The sequence below is a fragment of the Eptesicus fuscus genome, chromosome 20, assembly GCF_027574615.1.
Source record: "Eptesicus fuscus isolate TK198812 chromosome 20, DD_ASM_mEF_20220401, whole genome shotgun sequence".
In the NCBI taxonomy this organism is placed as follows: Eukaryota; Metazoa; Chordata; class Mammalia; order Chiroptera; family Vespertilionidae; genus Eptesicus; species Eptesicus fuscus.
In genome coordinates this window covers 21,105,187-21,122,192 of record NC_072492.1, presented here as the reverse complement: position 1 = coordinate 21,122,192, position 17,006 = coordinate 21,105,187, and the positions used below count along the sequence as shown (strand labels likewise).

The following is a 17,006-nucleotide window of genomic DNA, read 5'->3' as shown; positions in this document are numbered from 1 at the left end:
TTCAAACAGACCCACTCCATTACAGTGTATTTGATGAACAGGCTTTTGCTATGAATTCCATTTAGGAAATTTAGGGGCTAAAAGAAATAGTTAAGAAATGCATAGGAACCTCCCTACTGGGAACCTCCTTACTGGGACTGAAGGGTCCTGGGTTCGATTCCAGTCAAGGGCACATGCCCAGGTTGTGGGCTCGATCCCCAGTAGGGGGCATGCAGGAGGCAGCCAATCAATGATTCTCTCTCATCATTGATGTTTCTATCTCTCTCTTCCTTCCTCTCTGAAATCAATAAAAATATAAAATAGCTACAGTGCTTCAGTGTAACCACAATCTATAGTGGCTGCATTAATGTACATTCCCTCTGCTTTCCTCCATAGCCTTGTCAACATTTGTCATTTGACACTAGCCATCCTAACAGGTGTGGGGTGGTTTTTCTTTGTATTTCTGGGGAGATGTTTGTCAAACATAACATACAGCCTGCTAAAGAGAAATTTACTCCTTATTTTTTTGAAAAGCATTTCTCTCTTGAGTGTTATGATAAGTGCAGAGGATAAAGTAGTGAACATGGATAGAACTGTCCTTCACCTCAGCTCCTTGGTGGCCGTGGCTCATTGGCTTTGAAGATGCAGTTTCAGATGACTAGGTCCTTGGGACCTAACGTACTGCTTGGTGACTATATTATAGACTTGAAATTTGCCAAGAGAGTAGGTCTTAAGTGTTCTCACCACCAAAAAAAGAGGGAGGGGGTAACTATGTGAGGTGACGGACATGAGAGTTAACTTGATTGTGATAATAATTTCACAATGTATGTGCATGTCAAACCAATGCATCATACCCCTTAAATGTATACAATCTTTATTTGTCGATTATTCCTCAATAAAGCTGGGGGGAAATGCCCAAAAAGACCAGGCCAATAGGAGCTCCCCAGTTCTGATGTCCTATGGCACTAAAATTCTGGGGCCCTCAGATTCTATGACCACTAGATTGAATAATGGGGGTGAGGTTCCCAGACAGCCGGCCATGTTCAGAGCTGCTGAGATCTCTCCGCATCTGGGTGGGAGCCACGCAGAAGTTTGAGGCCCCGTCCCAGCCTCCCAGATCCCGAAGACCACCATGTGAACACATGGACCAGGGAAGGTTCTCAGACCTCCTCATCTCTCCATGCTTTTGGTTCCCATGCTCCTTTCCCCACTACAGATGTTTTATCTCAGGAAAAGCAGAGCTCGTAAGAATGACCTTCTCAGATTACCCTCCTTGCTCAGTCATTGCACAAACTCCCTTCCTTCCCCATGCTGAGTCCCAAGATGGATTAAAATGTGCCAAATTTCTTTCCGCTACTTACCCATCTTTAGTCCTTGCCAGGAAGTAGAATTTGGTCATCAATTTAGGACCTCCCTCGATGACTTGGCCATGACTTTGCAAAGACAAAGGCTTCCCTGGAAGCTCCCACTCTCTCTATCGTCTTTTTTTTTCTCTATCGTCTTTAAAAGGCAGGCAGAGTAGCCAGAGGAGCAGAGAGCCTGAGACAAGCACACACACAGATAACTCCCACGAGAGGCTGAGGCAAGCACAAACCTCGACAACTCCCACCCCGAGGCTGCGTCTGAACCCTCCAGCATGAAGTTCTCCGCAGCGCTCCTGTGCCTCCTGCTCACCATGGCCGCCCTCACCACCCAGGTGCTCGCTCAGCCAGGTAAGCCCCCTCCCTCCCTGTGGGACAGCTGACCACCTCCTGAACTATCACACCAGGCCCCATGAGTGGTGTGATAACCTGACCCTAATCCTAACCATAACCATAACCCTAATCTAACCTAAGAAGTGCCCAACCTCACAACCAGTGGAAGAGAGACCCAAGCCAATCCCACGTTCCTTTCTGACATGGGTATTGAGAGAGACAGAGCATACCCATGATCTGGCTGCCTTTGCAGTGTTTAGGGAAGGGGCACACAAAAGAAAGACCTTCTCTTACTGTGGGCACCGTGGGCAGCTGGGGCAGGGCTATAAGGGAAATAATTGCTTGATTAGAGGCCCAGACTTTTCACTGGACTCCAAGACAGCTTTCAGAAATGGTGGGTAGTGGAAGGAAATGAGGTTCCAGGGGAATCTCTTGAGGTGACTTATTTTGAGTCTGTTTGGGGGGGAAAAAATCTAGGAGTTTGTATCAACTCGTTCTTCATGCTCTGATGATGACTTAGATGTACTGCATGTTATTCGTACAAATAAGATCGTGCATGCTGTGGTAACAAACACCCCTAAGGACCAGTGACTTGAAACTAGAAAGGTTAATTTCTTACTCATACAGAATGTCTATGGTGTATGGGCTAGACCTTCTGCTTCATACGCTCTGGATCCTAGGCTGATGAGCAGCCACCTTAGAGAGCCTTGCTCCTTACCGTGACAAAGGGCAAGCTAGCTCTTGGGGTTCTTGCACTGGAAATTACTAACTCCAGCTCAGAAATGGCTCTTGTCACTTTGGTTTCTCACTTATCGGTCCAAACTAGTTAATGGCTCCAACCAACCAAAAGTGGCCAAGAAATGCAAGTGTACCATGCGTCCAGAAAGCAGAGAATGGGGATATTTGGTGAACAGTCCTATGATTGGCTCACAGCTCCATAGCCCTGTAACAACAGAGCTAGAGCTCACTGCACTGACCAGGCTTCTTCTACATGTTGCCAGTGGTGACAGGTCCTCACTTTTCAGCCGGCGACCACAAGTCAAAGGCAGAAGTATAGGACCTCAGAGCAGATGAATTCTACCTCCTTCTCTTGTATTTTTTTTTTTTTTTTTTGCTTTTTCCTAAATTTCCTTCCTTCCTCCGAAAGGCATGCTTTAACAAAGCTACAGCCCTAGCCGGTTTGGCTCAGCAGATAGAGCATGGGCCTATGGACTGAAGGGTCCTGGGTTTGATTCCAGTCAAGGATACATGCCCAGGTTCTAGGCTCGATCCCCAGTAGGGGGCATGCAAGAGGCAGCCAATCAATGATTCTCTCTCATCATTGATGTTTCTATCTCTCTCTCCTTTCCTCTCCGAAATCAATAAAAATATAAAATAGCTACATAGTATTAGTGGTTCATCCTTTCTTTCATTTCTCCCACAAATTCAGGTAAGGTCCCAACCGTCTGCTGCTTCAGTGTTGCCAGCAAGAAGATCCAAAATCAGAAACTGCAAAGTTACACAAGACTCACCGACAGCAGATGTCCCCAGAAAGCTGTGATGTAAGTAGGCAGAGCTCACCCTCTCTCTCCCCACCCAAACATTCATGTCTAGGGGGCAGAGGTTAGGAACTGCTTCTGAGTTACTTGGAATCATAGACTCAGAGTTGGACTCTCTCATCCAATTCATGGATTTTTCACTTCAGGGCATTTTCACACTTAGCTCTGTCCAGGTCATACCAGTTCCTTCCAGTCAAGATCAAGGGTGGCTTGACTGGGTCATCAGGAGCAGCAGGAAACCCCAGAGTCCCATCCGTCCTCTGTCCCCTTCCTGCTCTCCCACGGCAGCCCCTCCACCCCATAGCAGATGGTCCTGGAAATTTGGGGGTTAAATGGACACAATTTTCAAAGTGGATCCTTCTAATCGCTTCCCCTCTCTCCCACAGTTTCAAGACCAAACTGAACAAGGAGATCTGTGCTGATCCCAAGACTAAGTGGGTCCAGGATGCCATGAAGTACCTGGACAAAAAATCCCAAATTCCAAAGCCATAAATATTGACTGTTTTGAGACCAAACCAGAGCCTGAGAAATGCTTGATTCATTTCCCCCATCTTCCTTAGAAGCCGTCTGAGATAATCTCATCATCTCCCCAAAGGAATGGCTTTTATTTAATAATTAACAAATTATTGTATTTAAGTTATTGATGTTTTTAATATACTTTTAATTGATTTCAGAGAGGAAGGAATAGGAAGAGAGAGATAGAAACATTAAGGATGAGAGAGAGCCCTTCGAATTGACCCACACTAGGGATCAAGCCCAAAACCTGGCCACATGCCTTGACGAGGAATCAAACCGTGACCTCCTGGTTCATAGGTCAGTGCTCAACCACTGAGCCATACTGCCAGGCTACTGATGTTTTTAAACTTATCTGCCGTGAATACTGTTTGTTTTTAACATGTAAAGCTTTGGTCAGGTCCTTTCTCTTCTGTGATCTCTAATCCAGTGCCCCCCAAAGTGCTATGTTCTTATTCTCCTCCCTCCCTCCCTGGAAACTTGTAAAGGTCCTGGCAAAGATATGAACATGTTTTGTATTTTTAAGAAGAGGTGTGACTCATATTGTTAACTAGAAATAAATATTATTTTAGGAATACAGAAACCTGTATTTTGTGTTACAGTCAGCAGTTGTATTATTGTGGGAAATCCACATTGAGCTGGGAGGTAGAAAGGTAGGGATGACACGTATAGTTATGGGGGTGGGAACTGTGTTTCTGAGAAATGACCTTTTGGCTTGGCTGGCTTTCAACGGGATTCAGGATAAAACAGACAGGACCAGACAAACCTTCTGTACTCCTCTGATTCCGGTCCCCAAGAGTGGCTTCCCAGACCTCTCGTACTTCAGACAACTGTTCAGCAGGACCCTCCCCACCACTTTTTTCCTGGCCAACCTCACGCTTGCCCAAAGTCTCTACCGTGACCCATTGCAGCAGCCTGTGATATTCTCCCCGTGCCTGGCTTGCTCCCCCGAGTGTCCTCCAGCCCAGAATACACAGACTATACAGACAAGTCACAGGAAGGCGAGGTGACCCCTTGACAAGAGAGTCGGCCAGACTAAGGCTTTACAGGCACTGAAAGAGGCATAAGCCTGGAACTTAAACTAGGTCTTGATGGATGGACAAGGGCAGGGGCTCAGTTAGCGGTATCTTAGGCTAGGTGAGAGAGGTATAGCTTGAGAAATGCTTAGAAGTAAAGATGATCACAGTGTTTTACTTTATTTTATTTTTGTTGTTGTTAATCCTCACCCAAACCCAATGATATTTTTCCATTGCTTTTTTTTTCTTTTTTTTAGAGAGAGAGAGAGAGAGAGAGAGAGCGAGCGAAAGGGAGGGAAGGAGAGAAACATCAATGTGAGAGTGACACATCAATTGGTTGCTCCCCCAGGTGCCCCAACCAGGGCTGGGGATGGAACCTGCAACCCAGGTCCGGAATCAAACCTGCAGCCCCTTGGTGCATAAGCGGATACTCTAACCACTGAGCACACCAGCCAGGGCTATCACTGTGTGTTTTTCAAGCTGGGTGGAAGCCCATTGGAAAGGTGGCAGGGTTAGGGGCTGAGTGAAATGGTGGGGAAATTTTGGAAGAAAAGTTGAGGCCAGTCTGTGAAGGTGGGGAGTTTGGGCTCCATTCAGAGAGTAATGAGTAAGAGGAACACGTCATTTTTATCACCCAAATTAGGACTTTTGAGAATAAAATGAGGCACCATTAGTAATTATGCTGGGGCAGCAGATATACTAGTAAATGAACACAGTCCCAGGAAAACCTGAGCATCTGGTCACCTGAATACGAATAGGCATTTAAAGTTTCTATTTGGCAGGGTAGGGGAGTGGCATGATCAGAGGGTCTTCGGGAGTCATAACCATGAGGCGAAGGGCCGAATGGGGAGGGGAAGGGAAGAGCAGTGTATAGACAAGAGGTGATGGACAACAGAATCAGGGCATGGGAGATGGGAGGGGAGAAGGCGATTGTGAGAAGAATGGGACTAGGTGAAAGTGAAATGCCAGACGTTATGGCTGGAGAGGCAGGACTGGTGACACAGAAACCTCCATAACTCCACAATGCTGCTGAGACCCAGACAATGCACTTCCCTTCCTCACCCTTCCCCTCTCCAAGCTCAAGAGCTTCTAACCATGTGGACAAGACCTCCACTTCCTGTAAGCAACTCAAATCAGGATTCCTCTGCAGCCTATGAACTCAGCCTGCATTTCTGTCAGTCATGTGGCCCCCTATGCCTGGGCACAGAGACCAACTATGTCCACAAGGGTAGAAAAAAATCATAGGTCCCTGCTGGTAGAAGAACTCCACGTGGTGTAAGGCTGCTAATCTGGAGGGTCAGTTGCCCACACTGTCACACTATGCAGCAGGGTCACTGCATCGTGTAGCCAGGGACACCATTCACACCAAAAGTCCCATTGGCCCACAATTTGAGGTGGCCTTGGCACAGGCAATATAAGGGAGGCACTGACCTGGCAGACGAGGGGCTTCTGTTTAACCCCTAAATCAAGTCTCTCTCACTATGTTACTTTGGGCCTTGATTGTCCCATCCATAATATGCAGATAATCATGTTTTAGAAAAGAAAGTAAGGAATCTAACACATGACCCCAAACGATTTCCTGCACTAAGCTCACTTTCTCTTAGAAAACATCACTATCTTGCCCTGGCCGGTGTGGCTCGGTTGGTTGGAGCATCATCCTGAGCACCTCCGAAGGGTTATGGGTTCGAGTCCTGGTCAGGGCACATACCCAGATTGTGAGTTCAATTCCCGGTTGGGGTGCATATGGGAGCCAACCAAGTGATGTTTCTCTCTCTCTCTCTCTCTCTCTCTCTCTCTCTCTCTCTCTCTAAAAATTGATTTTAAAAAACACATATCCTCAGGTGAGGATTATTTTTTTAATACACTGTCTTCATCCATTGGGGCAGGGAAGGTTGGGTGAGGGTTCTGCATTCACACTCCCAAGTCAGACAGAGGCCAAGGTGACTGCACACCAACTACATCTCAAACGGAGCCTTTCTGGGAAGCTTCTCCATGACAGCCTCAGGTGGAAGCATGGACCCCAGGAGCCATCAGAGAGCTTCTAGTGGCTACCACAGAATGGCTCCCGCTCAGAACAATCACTGCACCCCACTCCGGGTACAACAGGGGTCCCTGTCTCCCCTGCAGCTTAGCAGACTTCAGCCCTAAATGCCAAGTAGGAATGCACCTCCAAATGTTAGCATGTCCAGGAGGCAGGCAACATCCGTGGGGTGGCCACAGGACACCTCACTGAGATCAGCAGACCCTCTGATGCCAGAAAAATCTTGAAGAGAGGAGCAGGAAGGGAGAGAAGAAGGGGAGAAATGCCTTTCATTTGTGAAAGACTAAAGAGAATTTGCTCACATCCCCTATGCCAAGCTCTCTCTCTTCTCTTTCAAGGAATTCCTAATCCAATTTGCCTCTAACTGGGCACAGCATCGTCTGCTCCTGGAGTATAAATTGTGGGCACAGGGCAGTGGAGATATTTAAGCCTTCTGATGGCACACTGGTCCCAACTAGGAAGCAGAGATGGCACCAAATGAGAAGCAAACTCTTAGATGAAAATTGTCATTCAAAGTGTGCTGGACAGTGTGGAAAGCAGGACGGGGCCTAGAGAGAATGTGTATGGAACACTGTCACAATGCAGGTTTCAGCCAATCCCACAGGGTGCTTTAGAGCTGGGACAACCCAAATTGGGGCGAGGGCCCAGACGTTTGTACTCCCATCCCAACCAGTCACGGATGTGGGCTGCTTCCGGGAAGGAGCAGAACTCTGGGCTAGGCAGCTCTCCTCCGCCAAGGGCAGGTCTCACACAGGACACTCAGCTGAGAGCTGTTGGCCGCCCATGCACAGCAGCTGTGGAAGGAGCACTTCAGTCCTGGGGAGAGAGAAGATAAACAGCACGCCAGGGAACTGGGACCCGCCCGTTGAGATTCACTTGTTTATCTAATACACCACAGGAAACTGCTCCAGGATCTAATCAGCCCCCTTTTCTCAGAAAATTTGCCAAAGGAACATTAGTGGGGTGAACTACTCCCCTCTCCCCACAACTGCTGCAACTGGTCATGAGATTGTGATACTGTAATTGTCAACCAAAGATCATTGCTGCCTATTCAATGTCAACAAGAATCCCCAATTTAATGGAATATTCTTCCTCAAAGAACCAGGACTTCCAAACCCCCTGAGCCCTGAGTTGTGGGGACAGGAAGCAAAAATTCCCCCAACTGAGTTGCTGGGAGTGATGGTAAGTGGAGTGACTCCTACTTCCATCTCTTGATACTTGGATCCATAAATTTTACCTACTGGGGCTACAGCATCATGTAATAATTGATTTGAGATATATATGGAATCCTAGAGGATGGTACTCTATCCTTGCAAGATGTTTTTTTTCCAACCTGGTGCCTCTGCTGTGCCTTCAATGGGCCATTTCATTCTATCAGGCCAAAGCTCTGGGTAATGTAGTTACCTGGTCGGGTCAGTGGATGTCATGGCTATATGCCCGGTGTTGACCCTCATTTTCTGTAAAGGATATCCCTTGGTCTATTGTGTGCTGTAGGGTCTCATACCAATGGATAAGCCTCAGGTAATGGTGCTGGCTGAGGTATTGGGCACAAAAATGACCAATCTGGAAAACGTATTCATTCCAATTAATAGCAATTACTGTCCTTTTCAATTTAGAAAAGATGCAATGTAATTAAATGTGTATTTGCCACCAAATAGCTGATGGATAATGTCATAACAGGGACTCAAGTTTGGCCTTTGTTGAGGGGAAACATGGCAGGGTGGACATGAAACTACCTTGGTCTTGGTGAGTGGAACCCATGCTACAGGACCCATGTGTAGACTCAACCCTTGCTCCACAGCTACTCTGCTCCTGTGTTCACTGCCCAGCACCACAGTGGCCACTGTCAGAAGCTGGCCAATGTCAACTCGCTGCGTTATTCTGTTTGCTTGGCCATTCACTACCTCTCTTGTTCTCCAAATTCTCTGTTGGGCATTAAACAGAGGTCTTCATGCTGTGTCTTGTTCCGTAGGTCCATCCACATGCTCCTCTCCTGGACCCAATTTCCCCCAACTTTCTACCCTTCCCCTTCCTGACCAACCATCCAGACCACTCACCACCCTTTATACATATTCTAACCACAGGCCAGCCGAGCTCTTTCTCTATGCAAGTGGATGACCAGTAACCCTGCCCAAAGCTCTGCTCCCCCCCTCACTCCTTTCTTTCGAGACTAACCCTGAGCTGAGCTGTAGGACAGCGGCCATCATGTTGGGCTTGTATCTCCATGTCGACCTGAACCATCTCTGAACCAAGCTCAGCCTTTTTCCTCCTCCATCAGCTGACCGTAGGTGACTTCTCAGGCAGCCCTGGGTGTGAACTGAGGGGAAGGCACGGCAGTGCGGACATCATGAGGTTCTTGGTGGCCTGTGCACATGGCTTCCTGTGGCCTCCAGCTCCACTTGTGCCCTGGCCCAATGCATCACTTTAGTCTCACGATGGACTGCAGCTGGGCCCACCTGGCATTATAACTTGGTGGCTTTGACTGAATCCAGAGTGGATGGGGCTCCAGGCAGAATCCACTAACAAGAGGCAGGCCTGGGCCTGAGGCATGATCTCTGAGCCCTGGCTTGTTCTGCAGCTAGCTTGGACTAGATATATGGCTTCGAATTAGTTCTGCAGTAAAATCACCAGGAACTTGTCTAAAAGCATAGATTCTCACATACCTTCCCCAAAGTTCAATGTGTCAGAATGGGCACAGGGCTAAGGGACCCTATTCTATCTCCTAGACTGGCTCCAGCTCTGGTTTGCCCTGGATTTTTTGTGTATTCTCGGGCAAATCGCTTAATCTCACTGGTAAAGTGAGGATAAAGATGCCTGCCACCAGAGGATTATGTGAAACAATAGCACTGTAACAAAGTGTGGGTGTGTCTTCGGCATAGTTAAAAAGCATGTGTGCTCAGAGGCAGTTCTCACTTTTACAAGCTTTGCTCTTTGTTCCGTGTGAGGAAGGTATTTAGCTTCTCTCAGCTTCAGTTCTTTCATCTTTATAATGAGCATCATAAAAGCACTTACCTCACATGTTGGTCAGGAGGATTAAATTAAATAACACCTATAAATTTGTAGTCCCTGGCATGGAGAACAAATTCAACAAAAGCAGCCATCGTTATTTATTGGGTATTTACTGCTTGCCAGTTACAATGCAAATGAGTTTTTAGACTGTTTCTTCCCAGAATTCCAAGAAAATTTGCAAGTCCCAGCTGGTTCTCTTTTGTAGAAGGGAGAAGAGAGGCCCAGGGCATGAGAGAGCACAATATAGTAGAAGTATCAGGGGCAGGTCAGGGCACCTGGGCACTGGGACTCCTAGGCCTTTAATACCCTGTGTGGCCTTAAGGATTTTATTTCTGTCCTTGGGCCTCACTTTTCTTTTTTTAGACAGTTTCTTCTTAAAATGTGTGTGTGTGTGTGTTTGTTTTAATTGATTTTTTTTTTTTAAGAGAGAAGAAGGGAGAGGGAGAGAGATAGAAACATCGATGAACAACATCAATTGGCTGCCTCCTGCATGCCCTCTACTGGGGATGGAGCCCAAACCCCCGGACATGTGCCTTGACTAGGAATTGAACCGGTGACCTCCTGATGCACTGGTCAACACTCTTCAACTGAGCTACACCGGCAGGGCTCTTTTTTTTTTTTTTAAATCTGAGGAAGGAGTGGATGGAATACATTTCTTTAGTATGGTCTCAGAAGAAATCTGAATCTAACTGTAAAACAAAGTCTGGCATCTGGATTCACAGGTTGCACTCGCCCTGGGCTATTCTTATCACTGGAGGCCAAGTAAGAAGCCAGGAGATCTGTTCCCACAACAGGAGACTCATTTCCTGCCCCATCAGAGGTATTCCTGCCCCATCAGAGGTATTCCTGCCCCATCAGAGGTATTCCTGCCCCACCAGAGGTGTTCCTGCCCCATCAGAGGTATTCCTGACCCATCAGAGGTATTCCTGCCCCAGCAGAGGTATTCCTGCCCCATCAGAGGTGTTCCTGCCCCATCAGAGGTGTTCCTGCCCCATCAGAGGTGTTCCTGCCCCATCAGAGGTATTCCTGCCCCAGCAGAGGTATTCCTGCCCCATCAGAGGTATTCCTGCCCCATCAGAGGTATTCCTGCCCCAGCAGAGGTATTCCTGCCCCATCAGAGGTGTTCCTGCCCCAGCAGAGGTATTCCTGCCCCAGCAGAGGTGTTCCTGCCCCATCAGAGGTATTCCTGCCCCAGCTGAGGTATTCCTGCCCCATCAGAGGTATTCCTGACCCATCAGAGGTATTCCTGCCCCAGCAGAGGTATTCCTGCCCCAGCAGAGGTATTCCTGCCCCATCAGAGGTGTTCTTGCCCCATCAGAGGTGTTCCTGCCCCATCAGAGGTGTTCCTGCCCCAGCAGAGGTGTTCCTGCCCCATCAGAGGTGTTCCTGCCCCATCAGAGGTGTTCCTGCCCCATCAGAGGTGTTCCTGCCCCAGCAGAGGTATTCCTGCCCCAGCAGAGGTATTCCTGCCCCAGCAGAGGTATTCCTGCCCCATCAGAGGTGTTCCTGCCCCAGCAGAGGTGTTCTTGCCCCAGCAGAGGTATTCCTGACCACAGACTTCCTATGCGCCAGCAACAGAGACTGTGCATTGAATCAGCTTTAGATGAGAGCTGGCTGGGCGGTCACTAAGAGAGAGATCAGAGAAAGACACTGAAGAGCACCCACTCCCTGCAGAAGGCTGCTGAGCTGGACAGAACAGCTGCCCAACTGCACCGCATGGTCGGTAAGGTTGGGATAAAAGTTCACATGAAGTTCGTAGGCAGCAGAAAGCTGAAGTTGGGGGACAACGGGAGAGCTGAAAAATGAAAACAACAGACAAATTGCCAGGCATCACTGAACCCTGATCCAGCTGTGGCTCTGGCATCACCCACAGGCTGTCGTCCCTGGAACACACCAGTCACATTTCTCTGAGGCCCCAGCACTCAAAACTTCTGATCCCGGCCCCTTTACCTGGGACCTCTGCCCTCCAGCTGACATTTCTCATGGTTCCTTTTCCATAATCCAGCCATTCCTGGAACACCGTCCCCAATAAAATATATCTCTATTTGGAAGCGTGAGGCAGTTTTGAGGCAGCGAGGGGGGGAAGAGGGTCCTGGGGAGGGGGGGGGCGGGCGCAGATGTGAGAATTCCACTATCTGTGCTTTGAAGCCCTTCCCTTTGAAGTCCCTAAAGGGAATGACTGTTAAACTTAATGAGAACTTGCTGTGTTCTAGTAGGCACTGTTCAAAACACTTCCCATTCCTCAATCCAACTGACCCTCGCAACTTGTATTACCCTCATTTTCAGAAGTGGAAACTGAGGCCCAGCTTCTTACTCCTCACTTTCCTACACCCCGTGGCTGATGAGCATGGGGCTTTTGTCTAGTGGACACAAGCAAGCATTTTCCCGACTCCCAAGACAGGGACATTCTGGGCCTTCACCTCGAGGGAGGAAATTCCTTGAGGGAAGGGGCTGCGTCAGTCAGAGTCCTTGATCTACTGATCCTACATCCACAAGAGGTGCCAGTCCCCTCTGGGCAGGGCCCCTGGGCCTTCCTCCACAGCCACATGTCATTAGCCGGTCTCCATGAGAACTGTCTGCTAGGGCAGAGGGAGCCTCGTCAGAAGCAGGGATGAGCTCAGAGTGCAAGGAGAGCTGGACAAAGTCCCTGGGAGGCTTCCAACCCAGTGTTTCCTGCAATGTTTTTCCTCTGGTGCCCTCACTGCCCAGTTCTTCATCCCTGCACCAGCTGTCCACTAGGGGGAGCCAGTCCTCAGCAAGTAGAAACCATGAGTGGGCTGTGTTCATACCTTGTCGGGTAGCATCATCTCCAATACCTTACTGTGTGTCTTGATGTGTGTGTGATGGGGCCGAGGAGTTTCACTGGATTAATATAGCTCACAGCATGCTTTTCCTTGGAGTTCTGGGTGTAAGGCACAGGGCCCTCCAGCTTCTGCATCCCACAGACTGCTCCACTTGCCTTGGCTGACATGGGATTCCCCCTATGAACTCACTCGGGGAAAGATTTTGACAGCTAAACCAAGGCTTGCAAACCACAGCACTCCAGGTTCTTTATCTGCCACCCAGCTTTGACATTCTCTGATGCTAAGATCTAAGAGCTTTATCTCTGTAGAATCCCTGGAGCCCTACATTCCACCCAAGTTCTAATTTAATACCATCCTGGGTCTAACGGAGTTAGCAGGATGCAGCAATGCAGAGCTGTGGCAAGCCTCTGGTTGGGCTCCCAGCCACAGTGCTGAGCCCTCCTGGGGATACTGTCAGCGGAACGTTGGGTCTGCTCATCTCTTTTATGACCACTCTTTTCTTCCTTCCTCCCTCTTCTACAGGAGGTATTGCCTTGAAGAGCAAGTGGAGCCCCTAGGGCAGTGGTCGGCAAACTCATTAGTCAACAGAGCCAAATATCAACAGTACAACGATTGAAATTTCTTTTGAGAGCCAAATTTTTTAAACTTAAACATCTTCTAACACCACTTCTTCAAACTGCGACTCGCCCGGGCCGTGGTATTTTGTGGAAGAGCCACACTCAAGGGGCTAAAGAGCCGCATGTGGCTCGCGAGCCGCAGTTTGCTGACCACAGCCCTAGGATAATGCAACTCAGAGCGTTTCCTCTTCTTAAACTGGATATGACTGTGTTACCGAACGCAAGGGGTTCCTTTGCCTGCGCACATCAAAGCCCAACCAAACGGGAGTTTGCAGCAAAGAAAGGAAAGGTTTATTAGCTAAGAAAATAGTGCCAAGCCGGGAGTCACAGGTGAGCTTGTGCAAAGACCTGGCTCCCGGATGGCTTCTCGGGAACAGGTTATACAGAGGAAAAATCACTAGTCCTGGTGGAGTGAGCATCATGGTCTCTATTGATTGGTTGGCGCTAAGGTAGGGGGTAGTTGATCATCGCATCTGGTCCTGATGTCAGCCATGGCGCTGCTCTGTCTGGTTTCACAAGGGTGTGGTCAGTGGGTCGATCTGCTTTTCTGGATCTGGAGCTGAAACACAACTGAGGCCTAGATACTATCTTTAGTTTGACTGAAACTCTATCCCTGTGGTTAACAGACCCACGGCTTTGCTGCTAAGATTGCTTGATGCTGACCAGAACCTCAGTGTCCTGAGGGCTTAATGGTCAAAGGAGTGGACATGCAAGGGAGAGGGAGGTGGGGGAGTCAGGATGCTCCTAGGCTGCACACGGCCAGTGTGAATCACAGGAAAGAAAGAGAAAAGGTGAGGTTACAGAAACGGAGTTTCTTCGTGGTTACAACTGCACCTCCCATCTCTATCTCGGCCACTTTGGTCTCGAAACTGGAGGGAAAATGTGCTTAGTCCCAGCTCACTGGTTTCTTCTCTTACTTCGAAACTCTCCAGGACCCAGTGCCAACTCTGCAGGTTTCAGATCCCGTTTCATCATTCCTGACCGTGGCCCTGCTGAAGTGAAGGCTTCCCTCTCAGCCTCCTAACTCTCCACCTCCTATAAAACAATGACTCATAACTCTATAAAAAAAAAAAAAAAAAAAAAAAAACAGGCAAAACAGAGGAGCAAAGAGGCCAAGACAAACTCTAAATCTCCACGGTTTTAAGAGGTGGGGGCTGTGCTCCCATAGAATGTCCTTTTGACGTGGGTGGTCTCCATGCCGGTTCAAGACAGGCTCGCTCCAGCACTGGGATGTCAGTGCCCAATGTCAGCTTGCTGGGACTCAAGGACGTGAGTCACCTGTCTTAGCACCAGCTCACAGCCATTCCCTTTCTCACCTGCCCACCACCCCAGTGAAAATCTCCCTCCCGATCTACTGCAATAGCCTTTAGTCGTGCTATGTGAACTGAGGCCTCAGAGGAAGACTATGTGACAATAGACAATAGTCAGAGATGTAAGCAGGATCTGTATTAAAAGATGGAGATAAGAGGAAATGGTTCTACAGAGTTAGTTCAGGATGGACAGAAGAAGAGTGGGCCAGAAGCAGAAATCTCCTGTCTGTAATATGGTCCAGGAATAGGAGAAAAATATAGAAATTTTAGAATGCAAGCTTGAAGTCATATTTTAGAGGATCTTGAACGTCAGGATGGGCAGTGTGAGTTCAGTTCTGAAGGTGACAGACACTGAAGGTTTCCCTGGGGACCTGAGGCACAGACTGGTCTGGGACGAGGCACTGGATGCTCTCTGAGGTTCCTGTGTGCTCTCACATTTGGTGTCTGCGCGCCCCCCTCTCCCCCACCCTCACCTCCCGCCATGTCTTGAACTTGCATGGTACTCTTTGTCATGACCTGTTTAACTCTCCCATGGGCCACTGCTCATCTCTAGTCCTGGCTCACCATGGAATGGCTATGTGACCCGCTAGAAAGCACTTCACCTCTTTCTTTTAATGTCCCTTTCCATTGTTTCTATGATTTGTGATATCTGAATAAATCTGGGGTGAAGCTGTAAAATGTAGCCAGGACTTAAGATTCCCAGGATAGCCCTAGCTGGTTTGGCTCAGTGGATAGAGAGTCGGCCTTTGGACCGAAAGGTCTCAGGTTCGATTCTGGTCAAGGGCATGTACCTCAGTTGCAGGCTCCTCCCCAGACATTTGCAGGAAGCAACCAATCTATGTGTTTCTCTCACATTGATATTTCTCTCTGTCTTCCCTTCTCTCTTCCACTCTCTCTGAAAATCAATGGAAAAATACCCTCGGGTGAGGATTTAAAAAAAATATATTCACAGGATATTCTTCCACCTGACCCTGATATTCCTTGGGAATCGCTTAAGAAGATGGAGATCAGGGTGAGGCCTCGTGCACCTAGGCCCGGGTGAGGCCACGTGCCCCTGGGTCTGTGAGAGGCCAAGCGTCCCTGGGTCCGGGCGAGACCATGTGTCCCTGGATCTGGGTGAGGCCTCGTGCACCTAGCCCGGGTGAGGCCACGTGCCCCTGGGTCTGGGAGAGGCCAAGCGTCCCTGGGTCCGGGTGAGACCATGTGTCCCTGGATCCGGGTGAGGCCTCGTACACCTAGGTCCGGATGAGGCCACGTGCCCCTGGGTCTGGGAGAGCCAAAGCGTCCCTGGGTCCGGGTGAGACCATGTGTCCCTAGATCCGGGTGAGGCCACGTGCCCCTTAGTCCGGGTGAAGCCGTGCCCCTGGGTTCGCCGAGACCAAACCAGAGGGAGTCGGACCTCCGTTACCACCATTTGTCCACCATCCAGAGCTGAGGGGTCAGTGCTGACATGTACAGATAAGGAACTGGTGGACATTGAAATTGGGTCTCAAAAGAACTGTTGGTCCAGAAAGAAACTCACTACACACTGATCCATCTGCCTGTCAACATAACTATTATTGCTCGTCTCACATTCAGTGCTCATAAGTATATATCTAGTGACATATGATCTCGCTCATCTAGGGGAAATGATGAACAACATAGACTGAGGAACAAGAACAGAACCAGAAGCAAGGAGGCATCGATGGGACTATCGGGCCTCAGAGGGAGGATAGGGGAGGGTGGGGAGAGGGGGAGAGTTCAACCAAAGGACTTGTGTGCATGCATATGAGCCTATCCAACGGTTAAGTTCAACAGGGGGTTGGGGCATGCGTGGGGAGGGGAGGATGGGAATGGGGGGATGAGGACAAATATGTGACACCTTAATCAATAAAGAAATTAAAAAAAAAAAACCACACACACACACACAAAAAAAAGAAGATGGAGATCAGCTTCCATTGCAGGACACTCATTTCTTTCCCAATGCTAACTTACCCCTGTTCCCTACTAACTTCCAGTGTAGACCACCGTCTCAGCACTCACTGGCTCCTAAATTACAAGCATTTAGCTGCTGTGCTTTAGCTAACTGCTAATGAGGATGTCCCCCAGGGGAGAGAGAAGGCAGAACTTGGGCAGTCTCAAGTTTCGTTTTAGCTTGTCACACTGAGATTTCCCCAAATCAAAGGAGGAAAACAAAAACCAAAGGAGGAAAATTGCAAAATCAAAGGGACTCGCAGCCTTTGAACTCCCTGCAGAACTTGCCCATGGTGCCTCTGGATATCTATCATACCTGGGATCTGGGGCCCAGAGCACTCTGCGCCTTTGGTTCATGTGAGAATTCAGGGGCCTCATTCTCCCCTGTATCCAGGAGACTCTTTTCATTTCCTCATCTAGAGTAGAGGCCTTCCTGGAGTCCATCTCTGCCGCAGGTCTTCACCTAGAAGCATGAAGACAGCTAAGCAGATATCTGTCCAATAGTCCACACTCCTCTGTCCAATAGTCCACA

The 17,006-nt window shown here is 48.8% G+C and overlaps 1 protein-coding gene across 1 annotated transcript; it reads left to right on the top strand.

The window, feature by feature from the left end:
* Positions 1-1,615: 1,615 nt before the first annotated feature.
* On the top strand, positions 1,616-3,703 carry LOC103291685 (eotaxin-like). The gene is made up of 3 exons (XM_008147773.3): positions 1,616-1,691; positions 3,103-3,214; positions 3,598-3,703. The coding sequence occupies exons 1-3, from the start codon at positions 1,616-1,618 to the stop codon at positions 3,701-3,703; spliced, it is 294 nt and encodes a 97-aa protein (XP_008145995.2).
* Positions 3,704-17,006: the final 13,303 nt, after the last annotated feature.